General features: G+C 43.2%; 1 protein-coding gene across 3 annotated transcripts in view; it reads right to left on the reverse strand.

Moving 5' to 3' along the window:
* The window catches only part of pklr (pyruvate kinase L/R), a 36,056-nt gene extending 13,365 nt beyond the window's left edge, over positions 1-22,691 (reverse strand). The window contains exons 1-5 of one of the 3 annotated variants that reach the window (XM_080751576.1): positions 22,572-22,691; positions 7,381-7,545; positions 5,647-5,738; positions 3,506-3,637; positions 675-861 (exon numbers count right to left, since the gene is read on the reverse strand). In XM_080751576.1, the coding sequence (XP_080607702.1) occupies positions 675-861; positions 3,506-3,637; positions 5,647-5,738; positions 7,381-7,545; positions 22,572-22,575 (580 nt within the window). In that variant the 5' untranslated portion in view covers positions 22,576-22,691. Of the gene's footprint in view, positions 1-674; positions 862-3,505; positions 3,638-5,646; positions 5,739-7,380; positions 7,546-8,727; positions 8,883-11,132; positions 11,290-22,571 lie in introns of those variants that run through there. The other 2 variants (XM_080751574.1, XM_080751575.1) reach the window with 2 other exon arrangements.
* Positions 22,692-24,321: the final 1,630 nt, after the last annotated feature.

Raw genomic sequence — 24,321 nt, forward strand, 5'->3', positions numbered from 1 at the left:
AATCACATCTGACACTGTCTACTACTCTCTGTGCAAAACCAACAAGATCTGAAAGGATAACATATAACAGAGAAGTGCCTACATTCTCAAATGTAAAAATAAAACATGTATTTGGCTTTAATTCCATTTAGTCTTAGACTTATAGTCTTCTTAATTTGTTTGTTTTAGTCTAGTCTAGTCTTAGTCGACTAAATATCAAAATCTTAAGACTTTAGTCTTTAGTCTCAGCCTACAAAATTAACACTGTTTTAGTCCTTACTGAATCTAGAGTTGATTTTGTTGTCAGAAATGTATTTTGGCGGGGCCGTGATGGTGTCGTAATGAAAATAGACGATCTACACACGCTCACAACCCGTACACGCAGAGTAGTAAATGCAACAACCGAGTGCAACCAAATATAAAATTGCTTCTATAACGTGTATATATACACATGTCTATATGACTATATCTCTCCTGCCAAATAAATAAATAATTGTATTAATTATCATCATCATCATCATAAACGTGTGCTATTGCAACACCCAGGATTCAAACCCGGGTCTCCCACGTGAAGGTCCAACATCTTAACCATTGATCCAAAGGGATATTCCTATGGCCCAAAATAGACTTTTGAGGCCCTCGTGCTGTGGCTGTGAGTCACTCTGCTACACTAGCATCTGGTGCTCCACACGTACCAGTCTCCAGGACTTTGAGTCCGATGAGGCCGTCATCGATGTAGACGGTTCCTCCTTTCTGCAGGACTCTGGGCAGACTGGGGTAGTCCACCCACACCTGCTGCTCGTCAGTCCTGTCCCTGTCCACCTCCGCCACCGTGACGCGCACGTGACTGCCTTTCACCAGCTCCACCTCCTCCTCCACTTTCTACACACACACACACACACACACGCACGCACACACACACACGGACAAATGTGAATGATGTACAGTACATACATGTGCACACACAGACACACAAAAGAAACAGATTATAAAAACTTTTATTACACACAACACCAAAAAACTAATCAAAAAGGAAAATGAATGGGGTCCATTGGAGAACAAGTCCTTTTGGTACCTCGCGGGGGGAAAACAGCGCAACTAGCGGCCAATCATGGGATCTTTCTCTTCCGGGAAAGCTTCATGAATAATCCAGCAAACTACACCACACGTGTACACAGATCTACAAGCACACAACACCCGTTGTGTGCATGCAGATCGGCTATTTTTACTACTTTAACTTGTTTTTAAAAAGGAACGGTTTTGGACATACTGTACAAGGTTTCCATCCGACAGCGACAATATGAAACACTTTAATCTTTAACACATGTAGTGGGGCTGTTTCATCTCTCTCTCTCAGCTATGAGGGGTCCATGGGCTGTAAAAAACACTCAGACCCATGAACTAAGGAGTATACTAACATATTCCCATCACACGGTCCGCACAAGGACACGGCCCCCTCGGGGCAACATCATCATCAAGCATGCTGACAACACAGCGGCGATGGGCCTTGATCGTCAGCGGCGATAACACCGCCTACAGGGACAAGGTCACGTTCGTTGACACAACGTTGTCGTGAAAACGACCTTCAGTGTCAACAAGACTAAGGAACTGATCGTGGACTACGAGAGTCTGATGAGAGAGCACTCCCCTATCTAGATTCAGCGTCATTCTGGACCTTTGCACTTCACATACATAAACATCACCTGGTCTGCTTAATTCTTCCATACCTGCAGCATCTACAGACAGGGACATGCTGGGCCCCTGATTCAGCCCGGGAAAAAGAGTTGGAGAGGCCCTCATTGCGCGCTATGGGGCTGTTAAGTCTGACATCATTTTGTAGGCAGAGGAGAACTTTTGGGGCCAAAAGGCCCCAGCACCCGTGAATCTTTTTACTATTTTTACTATTTACACATTTTTCTTCTCTTTGTTGTTGAAAGGAAAGTGGTAAAATTATACTTTAGTCGTTATTTTTGTCTCGGATCTGTTGAAATAGCGAGGGACAGATATTGACAATAAATCAGCTTGGAGGTCTGACTACAAAATGATGTCACGGCTTAAAAGCCCCATAGAGAGAGATCTCTCTCTATAGCGCTGCTGCTACTCAAAGATTTGCCGTTTCAGATCATGACAAGTGACAAGCCAGTGGGTCAATTACATGAGTTATATTTCGTCGTTGTCGGGTGGAAACCTTGTATGTCCAAAACCGTTTGTTTTGTATTTATCATTTTAAAAATGATTTAAACTAGTGAAAACAGCCGATCTACAAGCCTCGGTGCGAGGCGTTGTGTGCTTGTAGATCTGCTGTTTTCACTACTTTTGTGCGACGGCCTTGTATGATGAAGCAGGGCTTTGCTTTGTGAAAAAATCTACAAATTTGAAACTTACGAGGTTTCTGCCCGACGATTTACCTTGTTGGCCGCCCAGCCCCCAAAATGGAACGAAGGCAGACATTTTAATTTTTTATTTTTTTCCTAATGGGCGGCCTGGACCGGCCGGGAATGAACCGGCCGTTCGGGAGTTGTCCCGCTTTTCCCAATGGCCAGCACGTCCCTGTCTACAGATTACGCCCATCCCTAGCTGTCCCAACCCGGCACTGAAGTTCTCATCCATGCACTTCGATCGATTACTGCGACTCCCTTCTCTCTGGACCAACCCACCAAACTACTCAATAGTCAATAGATTACAAATCATTCACAACTCAGCTGCCCGGATCATCACCCGCACTAAATCATTAGACCACATCCCCCCTAACCTCGCCTACCAGGCTTTCTGGGGGAAAGCCTGGTGTTCGTTCACAACAGGCCGTTTGGTTTCCGCCTAATGCGCGGAAACCACTAGAAGAAGCGGCGTCGCTTTGTTTCCCCAATCCCTATTAAAATGCTTGAGTAGTCTTGCTCCAGACATCTTTTAGTCCAACGCTAACAGTTGGACTAAAAGATGCATATACCAAACAAAATTTTCAAAAGCAAAACTATGTCCTTGAGCGCAGGGGAATATTTTGGGTTAAAACTGAATCCGGTTTGATCTTTCCGGCAAATTGTAGTCCTTTGAGTACTACAACATGACGTGTTGTGGTTTCCGCTCCAGACCGGTTACAACCCCGAAAAGTGAAGTGATCCCAGACTACATCCCCCTATCCTCATCCAACTCCACTGGCTCCCCATTCACTACCGGATTGACTACAAAATCCTCTTCCCCACCTATAAAGCATCCTGTGCACGGCCTGCGCTGTGCGCTGTTACGGAAGTTGTGGCGGAAGCGCTGCGTTTAAGGGGAAGTCATGTGGTCCCCCAGCGAAACAAACAAAAATAGATTGTGACTCTTACGATCAGCCAAAAAGGCTATAAAATAAAGCAACACAATCTCTCTTTCACCTTTTCAAGTTTTGGTCAAGTGCAGTAACACCTTGCTACTCGTTACTGGGTAAAATAATAATATCACAGTGCTATAATAAAAGTTGTGTTGTGTCGTGTCGTGTTGTGTTGTGTGTAGGCGAGCAGCCAATCACAGCACAGCTCCTGCTCACCCCTTTGACCAATCCCGTGCGGATCTCGGGTCCCTTGGTATCCAGGGCGATGGCGACCGGCCTGTAGTAGTGGGGGTCAGAGGTCAACGTCTCCGCCGCCTCACGGATGTTCTTGATGGTCTCACCATGGTACTGCAACGCAACACACACACACACACACACACACACATGGTCTCACCATGGTACTGCAACGCAACACACACACACACATGGTCTCACCATGGTACTGGGGATGGGACCATATGACAATGTCATATCACCATTATTGTGACGAAAGAAATCGCGATTTACTATTTTATCACGATAATCAAAATATCCCCAACATCCATTATCATGGGGCGGAACATTTGCCAAAAAATAGCAGATCTACAAGCTTGTAGATCGGCTATTTTTTGGCGAAGAGATTTGGTAGAGAGCAAAAAGAAAAAGACTGTATCAAGTACGTATATTATAGGTATGTTTTACCAATAGAGGGTTTAAGTGGTACCGGATATGCAGCTCGGCAAATAAAAGGTGAATTGATCCCAGCGCATGACAGAGGACGATTTCACGATAAATAAAATCGCCACAAAACGATTATTGTGAGTTTTTTTAACACGATAAATGATAATATTGCTTATCGTCCCATCCATACATGGTACTGCAGCAACGCAACACACACTGAGCATACGTGCACTAATACAACACACACTGAGCATACGTGCACTAATACAACACACACTGAGCATACGTGCACTGATACAACACACACTCAGTACACCTGTCCTGCACTAATGCAACACACTAGGGCATTCACGAATAGTGATTTTTAGTATTCGAATTATTCGACCTCAAAGTATTCGAATAGTCGAATATTCGACAGGACTGTCAAATACCAGTAAGACTCCCTAATCGGGAGATAAGCGACCGTAGGTCGGTTATCTCCACAAATAGGGGAAAAATTTGTTTTTCCAAAATCTTCCTGATCCATGTTGATGACATGAGTGTAGACATACTGTGTAGTGATTTTCGTGATTTTAGGGCAAAATCTGTAGGAGCAGTGTCCAAAAATGTGTTTTTAAAAATCGGCCTCAAGGTGGCGCTATATGGGGCAGATTCATGTTGATGGGATGAGTGTAGACATACTGTGTAGCGATTTGCGTGATTTTAGGGCAAAAACTGTAGGAGCAGTGGCCAAAAATGTGTTTTAAAAATGGGCCTGAAGGTGGCGCTAGAAGAGGGCCATGTGAGAAATGAGGGGTGGGGTCTCCGCGTTGCCTTGGCGGACGAATAGGTACCGGCCCCGGCTCTCCCGGACGCTCCCAGCCCGAGTTACGGCATTTTATGTGAGCTGCAGTGGAGGGGGTCCTCCACTGGGGGCGTCACCACTTTTGCATCCATTCTGGAGCACCAGGAGTGGGTGGTCCCCAGGAATTCCCCGTGAGCAGCCCCGTTAGGGTGGTCATTTGGTCATTTTTGCACATTTGGTCATTCTTTACACCTGGGGGTCCCCCAGGGACCTGGGGGTCCCTGGATCTCCGGGGGTCCTTGGAGGTTGTAGTTTGGCAGGTAAGGAGTGTGTGTGCAAAATTTGGCATGGATGGGGGCAACGGTTGTGGAGATATGAGCAGGGCAAAAGTGTGACGTGTGACGTGTGACAGACAGACAGACAGACAGACGGACAGCCCGTGGAGGTTTTGGAGCAGGGCAAAAGTGTGACGTGTGACGTGTGACAGACAGACAGACAGACGGACAGCCCGTGGAGGTTTTGATAGTAAATGCTCCCTACGGTCGCAATTAAGTAAGCAAGAGGCAAACATTGTGAAAATAGCCGATCTACATGCTCACAACGCCTCGCAAGCATATAGATCGTCTATTTTCACAATATTTATCTACGGAACCGAGTCACATTAAATGTAATACCCTACAATTCCAAGTGCTTGTCAGGGTGGGGGTCCCCAGTTCAAATATGTTTATTTTGGGGGTCACGGCCTAAAAAGGTTTGAGAATTGACAACTCATTTTTTATTTTAAGTTTTATAAACTATATATTTTTTAAAGAGAAAACAATAAAATAATATAAGCGAATATTCGACTTTGGTGAACAACGTCGAATAGTGACTTTGATATTCGAATATTTGGTGAATGCCCTACTGTACGTACTTCATGTGATCCATGGGAGAAGTTGAGACGAGCGATGTTCATTCCTGCTTTCACCATCTCTTGTAACTTTGGAATGGAGCGAGATGCAGGACCTGGGAGAGAGAGAGAGAGAGAGAGAGAGAGAGAGAGAGAGAGAGAGAGAGAGAGAGAGAGAGAGAGAGGGGTGTTAGAATTGGTCAGTCATTAGACCAGGTCTTGTTTTAAAGCTGAATGTTTGATCATGAAAAGTGTATCAAATGAATCCCTGTAATGTTAATGTACAGTAACCTACTATAGTATATACTATAGGCTGTGTGTGCATAACTCAGGGGTTTTCAAAGTGGGTGACGGGGCACTCTGGGGTGCCGTGAGATAATTTGATAATATTTGAAATTTATTTGGACACTTGAAAAAATATTTAGTATATTTTAAACTTGAAGTACAACGTTATTTTCAGTCAGTTCTAACCAAAATGGCTGTTATCTCAACGTTTTCCTCGCAACATAATCACTAAAATACCGTCACTGTCGGGCAGAAACCCTGTATCTCCAAGTTTCAAATGTGTACGTCTTTTGGTAAAGCAAAGCCCTGCTGCTTCATCATACAAGACTTTCGCACAAAACTAGTGAAAACAGCCGATCTACAAGCACACAAGCACACTACAAGCACAGTAGCACACACAAGCACACTACAAGCACACTACAAGCTTGTAGATCTGCTGTTTTCACTACTTTAGTATATTTTATAGATGATAAATACATAACGAACGGCTTTGGACGTACAAGGTTTCCACCCTGACAACGACGATATGCTATAAATATAAGGTGCTGGGAGTGATAATTATAATGTAGGGGTGCCTCGGATTAAAACAAATATTTATGGGGTGCCCTGAGACAAAAAAGTTTGGGAACCCCTGCTATAGTATACAGTAGGCTGTGTGTGCATAACTGACACCCCAGTTGGTGGCATGTCTGTTTCATGAATCAGATGATTTCCCCAAACCTTTTTAATTGGCTCTGCAGCAAAATCTAAATTGAAACACATGTGACGCCGTCGCCTTGTGTATTTTGGGCCCTGGTGGTGGAACGACCCATGGGCCAGTCTCAAATTGGCTTGTGTGATCCCTCTGATGGTGAGTTTTAAAGGGATTGCCATGGTCACACTTCCCCGACATTGTTTCTGCTTTGATGTGCAAATGTTGTTGCTCTTAGTTTTATATTGGTTAGTTTTATATAGATTTGTTTCTTTCATTTCCTTGAGCTTCCTAGGTAGTGGGTAATGTTTTTATGGATGTTATATGTCTGTCATTGTTGTCCTGTATTGGTTGTTCTTGGCAGAGCTGAGTAACATTTATTGCCTCTTCTCTTGGCCAGTTCACACTCGTAAAAGAGAATCTAGTCTCAATATGTATTTTACTGGTTAAATAAACATTAAATAAAAAAATATGTTCTGCCTCTATACACACTACCTGGAACACATACGTGTCACTCTAGACTTTAAAACCATTATTTTATGCTTTAACTATGAAACATATCAGATATACAAGCTCACAGCTGCGAGCTTCTGCTATTTTTGAAAAATCACGATTTCTTTTAAGTAAATCTTTGAATATATATATATATATATTTTTTTTAAAGGTAACATTTGTAACTCAAATCACATCACACTACTGTGAATGTTCCACTGAAGCGTTGCTGCAAACTGAATCTGATGTAGAGGTGTGATGCATGCAGCTGATTGGCTGCGGCTCCCCACCAATGGTGCAGACGATGCTGGTGTTGCGGGCTGTGATTGGCTCCTGGTTGATGTCCAGCAGACACAGGTGCTCCAGGAAGGTGTCGGCCATGCTGGCGTCGAGCTGCTGTTTCTGGATGAAGGAGTCTGGCAGGGACATGGCCTCCGAGTACCTCCGCAGGCGAGCTGTTATGGAAATAATAACAAATAAGAAATATGACCGACATCTTGCCATGGGCCTGGTGTACAAGATACTAGGGCATTCAACAAATATTCGAATATTCGAATATCAAAGTCACTATTCGACGTTGTTCACCGAAGTCGAATTTCGTATTCGTATTTTTTTATTGTTTTCTCTTATATATATAGTTTATAAAGCTTGGCTAGATAGGAATTCATAAGAATGAGTTGTCAATGCCCCTGGTGGATGAATTTGTTAATGCTCTATACCAGGGGTTCTCAAACCTTTTTAGGCCGTGACCCCCAAAATAAACATATTTGAACTGGGGACCCCCACCCTGACAAGCACTTGGAATTGTAGGTATTACATTTAATGTGACTCGGTTCCGCAGATAAATAATGCTCACAAGCATGTAGATCTGCTATTTTCACAATGTTCGCCTCTTGCTTACTTAATATTTGACAGTTTGACCAGTCCTGTCGAATATTCGACTATTCAAATACTTTGAGGTCGAATAATTTGAATACTAAAAATCACTATTCGTGAATGCCCTACAAGATACCTGTGTACAAAATACTTTAAAAACATCAAGGACAGATGTCCACAGGGTCTGTGTCAATATGCCGACAGGCTGGACTGGCCGGTATGCCGACGAAATAAACCTAACCTTAACCCTAACCTCAGAAAAACTATGCCTAAACCTAAACCTAAACCTAACCCTAACCTCAGTAACCCTGACGCGGGTGATTAGCTAACCTGCCGACGGGGGTGAGTAACTAACTTGCCGACGCTACTCGGAACAACTGACCGGCGGAACAAAGGGCGAACACCGTCGACAATTACCAGAGGCAGCGCTGCACAGAACAACAACCCAGAGTCAACTCAAACAAAGGGTCAAACTCGTTCTCCGGGTATACCACCAAAATATGAGATGCCTTACCGAAGGCCTTAAAGGAGAGCAAATCCCAAACATCCTTTAAAACCGCCCTGAAAGACACCCTCACACATTCTGGGATCCTTCTGGATTTCTGGAAGTTAGTGGTTTACGAGGCTATAGTTGTGGGGCACTGATTCACGAAAAAAAAAAAAAAAAGTTAAGAATTGGAGATTGAAGCAACGATAGCAACAATATTATAAATCTGATAAAGCAATAGTGAGTGAGCATGCATGCATGTAAAGTAACTCACTTCTGGATTGCCTTTTCCACTTTACTGACCAGGAAGGTAGACCGTCCATGAGTGCCTTGTGGAAGTCCTTTGCTGAGTGGCTGAAGCTAGTAAACAAGCTAGTGTGTGTGCGCGTGTATGTTTGTGTGTGTGTCCATCAAATATATAAATCTTGTCATTTACCATTTACTTGTAGTTTTCTTTCAATGAGCGAACATCAAACTACACACCAGAAAACCGGCACTGGCCACAAACAACCCGCAAAACAACGTGGATAATTGACATGTGTGACGCCTTCGGATGCAGACGTGGGACTGTACCCTTATACTTGCTCGTATAACTGTATGACAGTGCCTCTTGGCCAAAAGAGCACATCTACTTTACAAGCTCGCAAACCTTGAGAGCTCGTTGATCAGCTATTTTCACCGCCATAAATTAAGCTTAAGGAGCCTACACTACACTACAGAGTCTGCTCGGCTGGCCTAACAACCCGAGAAAGACTCCAATGGACAAAGTCCTCCAAAACCTCTCTCCTTTTTATGTGTGATCCTGAGTTATAGCCTATTGCTGCAAGCTGTTAGTTCTGTCTCATAGACCAGTGGTTCTCAACCTTTTCAGGCCGCGACCCCCAAAACAATCATATTTAACTGGGGACCCCTCCACCCTGCACAAGCACTTGGAATTGTAGGAGTTGGCATTACATTTAGTTTGACTCGATCTATTCCATTGTGAAAATAGCAGATCTACATGCTCGAGCATGTAGATCTGCTATTTTCACAATTTCTGCCTCTAATATTTGAGAATCTTACCAATGTTTGACCAGAGGTACTAAAAAGGTCTTTAAAGTCTTTAAATTGTCACTTTAGAAAGTACAGATATCCTGTATACACTTATACTGTATATTGGTCTGTTTACTGTTGAGTGAGAAAACAATGTTAACATTAGCTGGGGACCCGCCAGAATAATTTGAGGACCCCTCTGGGGGTCCCGACCCACAGGTTGAGAACCACTGACATAGACTAAGCTATGTTCAGACTGGCAGCCTAAATCAGATTTGTTGCTGATTCAGATTGGAATTAGACTGGTTTATCAAGTCTGATGTTTTGCTAATCAGATTTCAACCAAATCCTAACTAAGCAGTTTGAAATGCAATTCAAATCTGATTTCTAAAGACGTGTTTCAGTCTGGACACTCGGGACACTGAAGACCGATGATTAATACTTTGCCGTATGACGGTGTCGCTCACCGAAAACAGCAGATCTACAATGCTCACAATGCGTCGTATCCTGACACATTGTGTGACACATTCGGGTGAGCAACAATCTCGTATAAATTAAGCACTAGGCCTGTTCGCATGTTGTTACCACAGCAACCAGCTGCGATACGTAACGTCGACGATGGCTGAATACACAAATGGGATCTGACAACTTGCAAATAAACAGTGTGGACACTCAGTCAGTATACAAGATCACATCTGAGAAACGGATCGGATTTCTCGCCAAAGATCAACGACCTGCTGTATGTTCACACGCAGCACAGCAAACACCTCTGCTTTCCTCACAAGCAGCAAAAGCACGTTTCAATCCATGCATGGAATAAGAAAGCACTCATATCATCATAATGTTTAGAACATCAACTGATGATTGATCATTTCCACAATTCTTTTGTTGCCTCGTTTCATGACGATTCCTGCTAGAATGGGTTCATTATATGGAGACTGAATACACATAGCTTTCGTCAGAAAGGATTTTCCTCCCTGTTGCCTTCATAAGGTTTTTTTATAATCGCTGTCGGGTGGAGACAGCGATTATGTCAGGTGTCCAAAACTGATTAAAATTCAAATACAGCAAAAGTTCCAGATCTACAAGCTCCACACGCGTCACTTCACACCGTGTTTCGAGCTTGTATATCTTTTAATTTTGATACTTTTGTGTAAAGCTCTAAGTATGACATCATTTTGTAGGCAGAGGAGAATTTCTGCCCCCAGTTTCCGTGAATCTTTTTACTATTTACACATTTTTCTTCTCTTTGTTGTTGAAAAGAAAGTGTTAGAATTATACTTTAGTCGTTATTTTTGTCTCGGATCTGTTGAAATAGCGAGGGACAGAAAATGCTCTGGGGGCAGAGTTCTCCTCTGCCTACAAAATGATGTCACGGCTTAAAAGCCCCATAGTTTTATGATCACGTTGTAGGGTAGCATCGTAAACCACCAACCTCCCGGAAAACGCATTCTGGGATCCTTCTGGATTTCCGGAAGTTGGTGGTTTACGAGGCTAGTTGTAGGGCATTGATTTACAATAACACACAAAAAGTTAGAATATTGAGATTGAAGCAATGAAAGCAAAAATATAAATTAATATTGAGCCACATCCTCATCTGATATAAAGCATGTGTGTGCCTGCGTGCGTGCGTGCAAAGTAACTCACTTCTGGATTGCCTATTCCACCTTGCTGACCACCAAGGTAGACTGTCCATGAATGCCTTGTGGATGTCCTTTGCTGAGTGGCTGAAGCTAGTAAACAAGCTAGTGTGTGTGCGCGCGCGTGTGTGTGTTTGTGTGTGTGTGCATCAAATATGGTCCTATGGCTGTATAAACAGGATGAGGACAGGGTTATCAAACTGGACTTTATATTCAACCGGTCTTGTTTAATTGGACTTTGGCATACACCATACTATATGGCCACGCGCCAGATTGGATTACCGCCCAGTCCCAGCAGAGTAGTTCCGGAGCAGCGGATTGAGTGGCCCTATCTTCCCCTAATAGGACTGATCGTGGATAGCTACTGGGACGTAAGTAAGTAAAAAAAAAAAAGAGAGAGACGCACAGTTAAAAAAAAAAAAAAAGGAGAAAAAAAAATTTGAGATAAAAAAATTAGGATAAAAAAAAGTTTTGAAAAAAATAAGAAATAAAACGTATTGGTGATGTGTGCGTCTCTCTCTGTGCATTCCCCCCCCCCCCCCCCCCAAAGTGTGCGTCTCTCTCTGTGAAGTCCGTTGACTGTGGACTGCCCTGTGCCCTGTGCCTATGCTCGAGTGTGGGCGTGTCTCAAAGTCCGTTGACTGTGGACTGCCCTGTGTCCGTTGACTGTGGGCTGCCCTGTGTCCTGTGTTCTGTGCCAAAGTGGGCTGCGGCCTTAAGCCAATTGTAAATATAAGATGGTCACTTTAACAAGGTGTTATAATTATATTCTCCACACTTTTATTCTCTCCATTTTGACAAGATGGTATATTCCCAGGTTCCGCAGGTCAGCTGCACAGGTGCAATGCATTATTGTTAATTGTGGCACGTTTACTAACATGCTAAGTTTAGCTGCACTTGAACAACCATTCCAGGCTGCCATATCCAGCCCAAGAAACCATAGAAACCTGTGTAAAAAACTGAAAAAATATAGTTTCTTTTTTTTTCAAACATTGTGAAAATAGCCGATCTACATGCTCACAACGCCCCGCAGCGCGAGGCGTTGTGAGCATGTAGATCTGCTATTTTCACAATAGAACCGTGTTATCCAAAATGTAATGCCTCTTTTCCATGACTCCCATCTTTGCCATACCCTAGCTTTTGCTGAACTGATGCCACTGGCTGGGTCACCTGTTGGGAGCGGGTGTATGATGTTGATAGACCCGAAACACCCGTCGACCTCAGGCTACATCACTGACGATACGTCCCAGTTGCATCCTCGTGATGTTTGTTTCGTTTTTGAAAAGTATTTTTAAAATACCGATCTACAAGATCACAACGTGTCAATGTAGATCAGTTAAACTATTTTAAAATGTTTTTCAAAATAGTAAAAAAGGCAACGAAGTTCAGGGACATGGACGAAAATAGGGCTGAGTGTGTGTGCGTGTGCGTGTGCGTGCGTGCGTGCGTGTGTGTGTGCGTGTGTGTGTGTGTGTGTGTGTGTGTGTGTGTGTGTGTGTGTGTGTGTGTGTGTGTGTGTGTGTGTCCTGTGGATTTCAGTACCTGTCAGATATATCACACCTTTCCCTTTTGGATGTCTTTGACCTAGATTATCCACACGGCTGCACATGAATCATACTGATACACTGTGACAACCACGCAAACATATGGCACGCACGCACGCACGCACGCACGCACACACACACACATAAAAATGTGTGCACACAGAAGCACAAACTTGACACTATAGATAGAACGACTACATGGACATACATATTCATAAAGACACGGTACAAAAACAATCACATGTTTGTACACACAAGGGCACACGTGTTGCACATGTTCTTCAAGCTACTGTAGATGCAAGCAGAAATGTGCCCCTCCCAAAACACACACAAAATGTTTACTGTAAAGCTTGTAGGCTATGGCAATGGTTGCTATTTTTGTCATCTAAAGATGTTTGAATAATCTTGGTAAACAAATGCCCTCGTCATACACAGTGTCACACAAAAGTAGCCAGTGATGTAAAGTAACTAAGTAGGCCTACATTTACTTAAGTACTGTACTTAAGTACAATTTAGAGTTATTTGTACTTTACTTGAATATTTCCAATTTCCAATACTTTTACTTCTATTCCACTACATGTCGGATGGAAATATTGTACTTTTACTCCACTACATTTATTTGAAAACTTTAATTACTAGTTACTTTGCAGATATAAATGATTGATTATATTATAAAAACATACATTGAAAATAGCCGATCTACAAGCTTGAGAGCTTGTAGATTTGCTATTTTCAAACAATTTGTACTTTTACTTTTGGTACTTTAAGTACATTATGATGCCAATACTTTCATACTTTTACTCAAATACACATTGAATTCCGGACTTTTACTTGTAACTGAGTATTTCTATATTGTAGTAATTATACTTTTACTCAAGTACAGTAAGACATGTTAGGGTGCCCTCACACCAAAATACCTTGGGTGGAATCTGCCAATGCATTTCAATGAGAATGGAGCGTTTTTTGCAGAAATCCTCTACTGGCAAAAAACGCTCCATTCTCATTGAAATGCATTGGCAGAATGCGGATTCCACTCTCATAGGTATTTTGGTGTGAGGGCACCCTTAGTACTTTTTCCACCTCTGAAAGTAGCAAAGATCTAGCAGATCCTTGTATATCTGATCATTTTGCTACTTTTGGAATCTAAATCCTGCAAAGTAACAGGACATAATATGAGGTTTTCCTCCCGACAGCAGCGAAGGATCCCCCACTGGCCATACAAATGAACTAGAACTGCACTCTGTCGAGGTGCCAACTTGCGCCTTGTGCACAAGTAGGCCATGTATGTCCTATTTGTGCGCCAGCAGAGCCTGCCATGAGGTGCGCTCACCACTGGCATCACCAGGAATGCTGGTCCCTCATTGGCAGAGATGCTGGTCCCTGATTGGGCTACGGGCTTAAAGAGGCGGTGCCATGATTTTCCCCCCCTCTAAAACATGATTATCAGGTATTATGATTATACTAGGAGGAAGATCTTTTCCAAAAAAAGTATACAGAAAGAGTTAAAATTGGGTTTTTATGTGGCCACACCCCCAGTTCATTAAGTATGCATGGATGTCATGGTGGGTGGTGACCCAGCTGAAGTTAGCCACACCACAGTGTTGGGTGAATGGTAATTAGGGGAGGAATTGATTCTGTGATGTAAAAGTAAAAGTGTTTTTTAACTGACACTTTTGACCACAAGGAGGCAGCATCCAAGAGAAAACAAACAAATACCAAGAGAATACATAATTGCTCATAAAAACCACACCAGGGGGTCCAATGATGTACTTTCAACCTCCTAGACACATGAAAAACAGAAAAAGTACAAAACTATGGCACCACCTCTTTAAACACAAACAGCTACCTACCTACCCTACCTACCTACCTACAAAGCAGCCGAATGCAGTACTTGCGCGCTCTGCTGGTGCAACTAATGACCAGAATGTAAATCAGGGTTCCCCAATAGGCGGCCCACGGGCCATTTGCGGCCCGTGGGGGGCTACTGTCTGGCCCCCACCAACCCCAGTATAGTAATGGTGGTATAAGAGCAGCAACAACACTAGTATATCGTCGTTGTCGGGTGGAAATCTTGTATCTCCAAATTTGTACGTTCTTTTGCAAATCATACAAGGCCGTCGCACAAAAGTAGTGAAAACAGCAGATCTACAAGCACACAACGCCTCGCACCGTACCCTAGACATGATTCAATGTTGTGGCCCTCGGCTTGGTACCCTAGACATAATTCAATGTTGTGGCCCTCGGCTTGGTACCCTAGACATAATTAAATGCAGTGGCCCTCGGCTTGGTACCCTAGACATAATTCAATGTTGTGGCCCTCGGCTTGGTACCCTAGACATAATTCAATGTTGTGGCCCTCGGCTTGGTACCCTAGACCTAATTCAATGTTGTGGCCCTCGGCTTGGTACCCTAGACATAATTCGGCCCTTGGGGAAAACTAATTGTGGAACCCTGCTGTAAATTAACGCCCTTCTTGATCACATCTAAAGTGTCGCACAAAAGCATCAGTAGATTTGTTAAGAAAATTAAGCGTCGTGTTTTGAGCTTGCAGATCTTCTACTTTTGATACTTTTGATGCTTTTGCTGTTTTTTGAAATTCAATCTCGAAAAATAACAGTTTTGGACAACCGTCGGGTTTCCACGACAGAGACAATGTACAGTACAGTACCTGCTACAACAGGTCAGGCTATAAATAAGTAATGGGTGAGAGGCGGCTACGGGGATGCAACCTGTCAGTCAGCAGACTCAGCACTCCACCTCAGTGACCCGAGCAGGGGCGTCACACCAAATCCTGGGCCCTGGGTACAAGGATTCACTGCGGGCCCCCCATGAATGTTAACTATTGAAAAATAGCAGATATACAAGCTCACAGGCAAGCTTGTAGATCTGCTATTTTTGTGAAATTGTGAAATTGTGAAAATGTGTGCAAGAAACCCATGTTTCTATGTCAGTGATGCTCAAACTTTTTCATGTGAAGGACCCCCAAAATTATATAAATTTGGCTACGGACCCCCATCTCAAAATATTTAGTTCCAGGGACCCCCCCCCCCCCAAGAAGCAAAATTTGAGTTACAAATGTTCGCTTAAAAAATACATGTATTCAAAGATTTGCACATATTTTCACGACTTTTCAAAAATAGCAGATCTACAAGCTCGCAAGCTGTGAGCTTGTATATCTGCTATTTTTCAATAGCTAAAGTTACTAGGGCCCCTCCACCTTGGGCCCTGGTAACTCAGTCCCACTTTCCTACCCCTTGTGACGCCCCTGGACCCGAGAGACAGACAGAGAGAGAGAGAGAGAGAGAGAGAGAGAGAGAGAGAGAGAGAGAGAGAGAGAGAGAGAGAGAGAGATAGGGAAGAACTGAAAGACCTGGGTGTGTCCCTAGTACTGCACTATACCAGGAACACGTACCACACCTACTGGACACTGGGTCAGTTACAGTATTGCACACTGTTTATGTTGAGTCCTACGCAGTACTACTGATAACACCAGTAAGACTCCCTAATCGGGAGATAAGCGACCGTAGGTGGCTTTGCAAGAATCGGCCTGATGGTGGCGCTAGAAGAGGGCCATGTGAGAAATGAGGGGTGGGGTCTGCGCGGCGCCGAGGCGGACGAATAGGTACCGGCCCCGGCTCTCCCGGTCGCTCCTAGCCGGAGTTACGGCATTTTATGTGAGCTGCAGTGTAGGGGGTCCTCCACTGGGGGCACCACCACTTTTGCATCCGTTCTGGAGCACCAGGAGTCGGTGGTCCCCGGGAATTCCCCGTGAGCAGCCCCGTTGGGGTGGTCATTTGGTCATTTTTGCATATTTGGTTTTTTTTTTACATCTGGGGGTCCCCCAGGGAGCTGGGGGTCCCTGTAGCTCCGGGGGTCCTTGGAGGTTGTAGTTTGGCAGGTAAGGAGTGTGTGTGCAAAATGTGGCATGGATGGGGGCAACGGTTGTGGAGATATGAGCAGGGGAAAAGTGTGACGTGTGATGTGTCACTCACGGAGGGACATTTTTTTACACCTGGGGGTCCCCCAGGGACCTGGGGGTCCCTGGAGCTCCGGGGGTCCTTGGAGGTTGTAGTTTGGCAGGTAAGGAGTGTGTGTGCAAAATGTGGCATGGATGGGGGCAACGGTTGTGGAGATATGAGCAGGGCAAAAGTGTGACTCACTGACTCACTCACTGACTGACAGACAGCCTGTGGAGGTTTTGGTAGTAAATGCGACCTAGGCCTACGGTCACAATTATTTACACTGGGTCATACAGTACTAGAACTAGAAGTGCATTCTGTCGAGGTGCCAACGTGTGCGCCAGCAGAGCGCGCCATGAGGTGCGCTCACCACTGGGAAGATACCGACATACATACATACATATGTACATACGTATGTATCGTATAACCCTATGGCCTACAGTTCAAGAGTTATAGGCCAACATGTACAGCGGCCTGGTCATTTGCTTATTACAAAGCAAATGACGGATGATGATGATATTCACAGACAGTGCCGCAGTTTGTACTTTATGTACAGGCAGACACTCTTGCACGTCGCTCAACACCTACTATACAGGTCTATTGATATTCATATAGGCTTGTTAAAACACACTGTTGTGACACTAAAGCGTTGTTGAGGTGTGAACTTGTTTTTTTTTTGGCATCAATGCATGTCCGTTTGTGTGAGAGGCGTGACCACTGCTCAGAAAAGATATGGGGCGGCGGGGCGCACGCCCCAAGACTAATTCAACACTGGTGCTCAGAAGCAGTTAAGATCACTCTGTTTAGACTAGACTAGAGTTTACTGTACACCACTCTACACTGCCCTCTTGTGGTCAAGCTACAAAAAAAGATATAATGATGCCATGGTGCAGTGTGAGCAAAATGTTTGTAGCTGCAAGAGTTAATACTTTTCAAGCAGTTCTCTGTAACTGAATGCATAGATTGCATAGCCATAGAGCATCTTTGCCAGTATAAGTAACCCTGTGAAGAGCTGCACTAGATATTCCTCTAGCCTTAGGAGGCATTGGATTAAGCCTTAAGAGCTTGTCTTTATAATAACAGTCACAAATGACTGTGTAACATGTTCATTTGGACTGCTTTTTATTCATGTTTATTGTTTATTTATTATTTTATGGACCATGAGTCTGCAATAAAGACATTAGTTCATTCATTCATTATAACGACACCATTAGTGCTGGTTCTAGGACTCAGGTGGCCCTATGCAAGATTATCTTAGGTGGCCCCCCAGTGATGATGAGCGCGGAGCGTGTGCAAAAATGTGGGCGTTTATTTTTTGCTGATGAAATCAGCACATTGATTTATTACCGACAGTGATTGGAGCAGTGGTGTGACTGGCAGGTCACAACACACACAAAGTCATAACCACTGCAGCACAGCATCGGCACACATGCAGACACATCTTAAAGATTAGTTTTTTGGGGGCTTTTATGCCTTTATTGAGCGTGATTCCTAAACCCACCAGGCTTGAGCTATAAGACCCGCCTCACGGAAGCGCCTCTCTCAATAATCTTACTGTAAGTATGAAAGTGCATTATAGTGCTCTTAAAGCAATACAATAGGCCTACCTACTACCTACCGATCCATTACAATAATACACGCAGCATAATATGCCCAAAGAAAGCCATATCCAAACTATAACAATTTAACTGATAATCAGTAAGAGTTTTTATTTTGAGCACAGTAGTGACAAATTAATAGCTTTCTAAGTACGTTTTTCTCTTTAGCAAAGTTACAAAGTTTTCCCTTTTTTAAGCACCGTACAAAGTAATTTTTTAAGCGCAGTTTATTTTGAGCACTGTAGTGACAATTAAATGAATAGCTGTGCATTGTGCAAATGCAGGCTGTACAAGATTGTTCTTCATGCCTTTACTAGTTCTGACTTTATCCACCCTCCATGTGTCCGGCAAGGATTTCAGCCACTCCTGGAAGTTCTCGTGTTTCCGCGAGGTGGGTCTTAGCTCAAGCCTGGTGGGTTTAGGAATCACGCCTTTATTGATAGGACAGTAGACTGACAGGAAATGGGGGGAGAGATGGGGAGTGACACGCAGCAAAGGTCATCCGAATCGGGAATCGAACCGGTGACGCCGCCAGGCATCCATGCCTATGTGGTATGTGCCTGGACCAGTAGGCCAGCGGGTGCCCCCACACAGACACAACGTAATAAGGAAAGACTTTGAAGGGGCCTGTGGGCCACAGGTGGATTGCATGAAATTTGCAACTTGCATTCAACTGCATGTGGCATATTATCAAATTATTCTGTTGTGTCTTTGTTTTATTGCATATTAAAATAATAATAACGTTTTTTTTGATAGGGGATACATGACATAATATAATATATATTCTCCCTGTGATGTGGACCCTTAGTGGTTGTGGCCCTAAGCGACCGCTTATGTTGCTTATGCCAAGAACCGGCCCTAGACACCATCAGTCAAATGTTTCTGAGATTAGCTGCGCACACACAGACACACACACACACACACAGACAACATAATCTCTGCCTCCTGGCCTTCAAGCCTGGTTGAGATCAAATCTAAAATCAAAGCTTAATGAATTACATTTCTCTACTAGGCCTATAAGTTACAGTGACATTGGACTGATGTTTTACAGTGCATCTATACAGGGACTGACTGTGCACGGGGATAGTATGAGCAGGTCAATAAACTGCAGGTTATATTACTGATCATCACTCCAACTGGAATCGCAAAGCAAGACTAAAAATAGCAAGTCAAACAGGAGGAGCCCACCCTGACATGCGACCGTATTCTGTGAAAAATCAATAAAGTCTGTACAGACCCTTCAGTAACAGGCTTCAGTCAGAAGGCATTATCGTTATCAGAGCTGGTGCACAACCAGAAATGGGACAAATTCCATATACAGTAGTCCTTAATAAGATAAGTATGTCACTCCTAGTCAAGGAGGGATGCTGTCGTTTCAGCCAACAGCAGGTACAGCAACAAGACGACGCAAGCAGAAAGAGATGTGTTCAACTGCAATTATAAAAGACAATTACAATTCAGTAATTTAGCAGAACCTCTTATCCACAGTGACAAGGGGGGAACATAATGATGTAGTCAGGGCAGGAATTTCATGGAGGCCATGAAGGCCATGGCCGCCGTTGCCCCTCAGTTTGGCCTTGTGCCCCTCAAACCAACGGCATGACCTGAGGCCACAGTGGCCTTAATGCCCCAGCTGACTGTACCGAATTCTCCTCTGTCTCTTTCAATGTGTAGACAGTAGACACCGGTGTCTCTTTCTTGTCATGTAGACACCAGGGTCTTTTGTTGAGATTCTGAAATCTTAACTCCCCTGAGTCCCCATCTTTAAACCAATCCAGTGACTTTGATTGGTGCAGGGCTGAGCATGGATCAGATTGTAATTGTAAATACCATCATGTATCTATTTGACAGATTAGGTTATCATCCTTAACTCTTAAATTCAACAAATTATTTCAATAGACTAAAATATTGTTTTATTTGATGGCTTCCTGCCCTGGCATTTGGCCTTTGTGCCCTCAAAAAAGTTACAACACCAAAGGCCACTAAAATGATGAAATTCCAGGCCTGGATGTAGTGCTTCCAAGAATCTAGGATACCAGGTAAACATCTGTCTAAACAGCCTCATGTCTACAGTAAATAACATTCTTAGCATTTGTGGTCAAGCAAAACACATCTAAATAACAAGAACAGATGAACACGTGAACCAACTTTGGTCTGAACTAGTCTAGCATCTATCAAAAGGTAACACAAAGTCATACAGTACAAGGAGAGGAGTTCTAGGGGGAGAAGTGGCGTCTGAAGAGGTGAGTTTTCAGACCAAATGAGGGCCCAGGCCCCAGCAGTCTCAGACAGCACTGTTCACTTTAACCAAGGCAGAGCAGTGTGTACTTAACAAAGAAAAAACTATGTATATCATTCAGTCACTTTACTGTATGGCGCTGATAGTTATAAATCAGAGTAATAAATACAAACTATTGGTTTGTATTACATAACCATGTTTAAGTTTAATTCTGTGATGCAGATAAGCTCCATCTGAAGCTAGCTCAGCCCTTCACAACATAAGTGTTTCCCAAAAGCAAATGCATGTATTTAATTCAGTCTGACCAGACGTAGGCATAACATTAAATGACCAGAGGGGGACATATCAAAAGCAGAGGCATGGATTCCTGCCCCCAACTACAGTATAAGCATCATAAATCATTCGAAGTGTTTGATGTCAAAGTCCTTGTTAAGTTCATATGAAAACGGTTAAAAACTATGAAATTACTAGTGGTGTCCAATGATTAAATATTTTAATCGCGATTAATCGCATGATTTATGTAGTTAATCGCGCGATTAATCGCAAATAAGTCATCAGCTTTTATCAGGTCACAATGTAACTTAGAGGGATATCTTTCAAGTCTTTCGTGGCCCTATTAACTTGGGAGTGGAAATATTTGCTGGGTTTATGCGAAAGTATGTTAATCTTTTATTCGAAATCAATTAAAAACCTGAATAAATCATAATGGTATTGCATTAAACAGACTGCAGCTGATGGGTATAAGGATCTGCTAAATGATTACTGCTGTTTCCACCTTTATGCTTTAATTATACATTGTATTTTTTGTTACATCAACAGGGATGGACCTTATAGCCGATATTGAAGTAAGCAATTTACCCCGAGTGAGAGGACATTATGCTCTCATAATGTCCGCAGTGAGGGTGTTATCGGACGAGGCGCAGCCGAGTCCGATAACACACTCACTCAGGACATTATGAGAGCATAATTTCCGACCCCGAGTGGTAAATAGCTTTTCTACCACTTTTTCCCGTATACATGAAAGAAAACACATAGTTGTAACTTGCAAGGATCTTAAGTTACAATCATTATTGCCTATAAAACTTCCGCGAGACAGCAGATAGTTCCACCAACAACATCTTCTACTCACCAACAGATGGCGCCAACTCCATACTAATCCATGCGTCTAGCTTACAGCTAAGCTAACATCAGTTAAAAGCACCGTTCCGGCCGTAAATAGAGGCTGTTCGCTTCCAGAAAGGCATAGGTTCAGAGAAAAGGGGCTTTAAAGTTGGCGGATTGCATTGGATCCAAATAAATCGGCGACGATAGTACGCACGTTAGTAAACATAGGACCGCTGCGACCTTCATTTGTTGGTTGGGGGACTACCTCCTGAAGTCCCCGGATGTACACTGAGGCGCATTGATCTCGGACACACAACTTTGCGGCAGTTGTCCTCTCATAACCTCCGGAATTTAGCCAATCAGAATCCAGTATTTGAACACGTGACTCGAAAAAGTGGTAGAAGCCAATGTTTGTAAATATGCGATTAATTGTGATTAAAATAATTAATCGCGATTAACATAACGGTGAGTTAATTGCGATTAATTTAGTTAACTCGGACAGCACTAGAAATTACGTTTCATGTTTTAGATGTATGAACTGTCTGAAGCTGGAGATGAGATTGTATTAGGAAGACCTTTGAAAGATTGCTAGTGATTGCAACTCCTAGCTATATTTTCACCAAACGAGAGCAGTCTGTCCCAACCCTGATGGTGTAAAAATAGCCTTTCTTTCACATATCCATATGAAAAGAACACACATTATTACACCAATTATAATACACAGTAGGCCCAATAGTCATAGCGCACACAAACACACACAATAGATTAGAAATCTATACATACAGGATTTTGACAGCAAAGATGAGATCCCAGTTTTTTTTTATGAGGTTGTTGTTAGATTTTAGTTTTTAGATTTTGCTCTATAGTTGAAAGTCTCTAAAACTGTCATCATGGTGAAAGGTCAATAATCCATACAATGAGACATAAATCTACATACACAACACCAATTATTTACAGTACTAAACGGCTGATTCAAGTTAATATATAACCGAGTCTACTTACACATTGTGAGTGTGTACTGTCCTGTCGTGCTGTTTTTAGGCAATTTTTAAGCAATTGGTGGATGCAACTACATTCAACTATATCCTCTACACTGGTGTTGAGACCAGCCTGGTGTCATCCTGTTGTCACAGTAATGTCACATCTCTCCACCCTCTCAGACAGGGACGTGCAGAGAATGTTAGAGAGGCAGGGGCTGACATTTCTAAAAGGGCCTTTTGGTGGAAATAACGAAAATAGCAGACCGTGCGACGCGTCGTGAGCTTGGAGGTTGGCTATTTTCGGTACTCGGTACCTCACTAAAACAAGCATAATCAAGTGAATACTGGAGATGTCTCGTACGGCATGGATTTCTACACAGCGAGGGCAATTATTTCAACATAAGACGCTGCGTTCAAGTTCAGAACAGTTTGGACAAGGCAATTCTCTTCAGGTATGGCATGGAAAGAGGGCATTTGCGTTTCTTTTCTTTCTTTTGGTCTGGAGAGGGCACTTTTTTTTACAGACTGTTAAAAGGGCAGGGGCTCAAGTCTCCTTTCATGTCTATGTGTGGCGTGTGCACGTGGAAGCATGAATGGATCAATGAGAGAGAGAGAGAGAGAGAGAGAGAGAGAGAGAGAGAGAGAGAGAGAGAGAGAGAGAGAGAGAGAGAGAGAGAGAGAGAGTGTGGACCCTGTTGTTCTAGGAACTGAAGCCTGCCCTCTAGTTCACTGGTTCCCAAAGCTTTCAGCTCCAGAGCCAAAAAGGGGTCCCTAACCCTAACCCAAACTAGTGAAATTAGCAGATCTACAAGCTCGCAACGCAGAATGAATTTCACTACTTCTTAAAGTTTTCAAAAATGTATTGAAGGAAATTATTCGATTTTTGGATTGCATTGTGTAGTGTTTCCCAAGCCGCGGACCTTTGTTGTGCCCTTTGAGATATGCTTTGGTGTTCCCTTTGAAATTTTGACACTGAAGTCACAATTTAAGGACTTTTAAAACCTTTTTAATACTTCAAGAAAGAAAAAAGATCATTACTGCATCAAAAGTAATTAACAAACTACTGTATAAAAACTGGTAAAACATTGGCCAAATTGTAAAATAATATACCGGTATAAGAAAGACATTTTTTATATAGATTAGACATTTTGCTGTTTTGAAAATAGCCACACACACCGTAGGTGTGCCCTGGGATTCTTTTGGCTATGAAAAGTGTGCCCTTGCAGAGAAAAGGTTGGGAAACGGTGTTCTAGTTCAGTGTTTCTCAACCTTTTTTCAGCATGGGCACATTTTTCATGTCCCAAGAATCCATGGGCACATTTTTCATGTCCCAAGAATCCATGGGCACATTTTTCATGTCCCAAGAATCCATGGGCACACCAACATACTACGGGGGTGTAAATATCGTCACTGTCGGGAAGAAACCTTGTATCTCCAAGTTACAAATGTGTACGTTTCTTCGCTAAGTAACAACCTGCTTCATCATACAAGGCTGTCGCACAACAGTAGTGAAAACAGCTGATCTATAAGCACACAACGCCTCGCACTGTTTTCACTAGTTAAAATCATTTTTAAAATGATAAATACAATACTGGCTTTCAAGCTGTTTCAAGGGGCACACTTGACCCTTCTCAGGGGCACACCAAAGGTCCCCAGGCACAGGGGTTGAGAAACACTGCTCTAGTTCACTGGTTCTCAATGTGAGGTCCGGGGACCCACCAGGGGTCGTTGACCGGACTCTAGCGGGGTCTCTGGCTAAATGACTGCTTCTT

Source organism: Nannobrachium achirus, assembly GCF_963921795.1.
Source record: "Nannobrachium achirus genome assembly, chromosome: 2".
NCBI lineage: Eukaryota > Metazoa > Chordata > Actinopteri > Myctophiformes > Myctophidae > Nannobrachium > Nannobrachium achirus.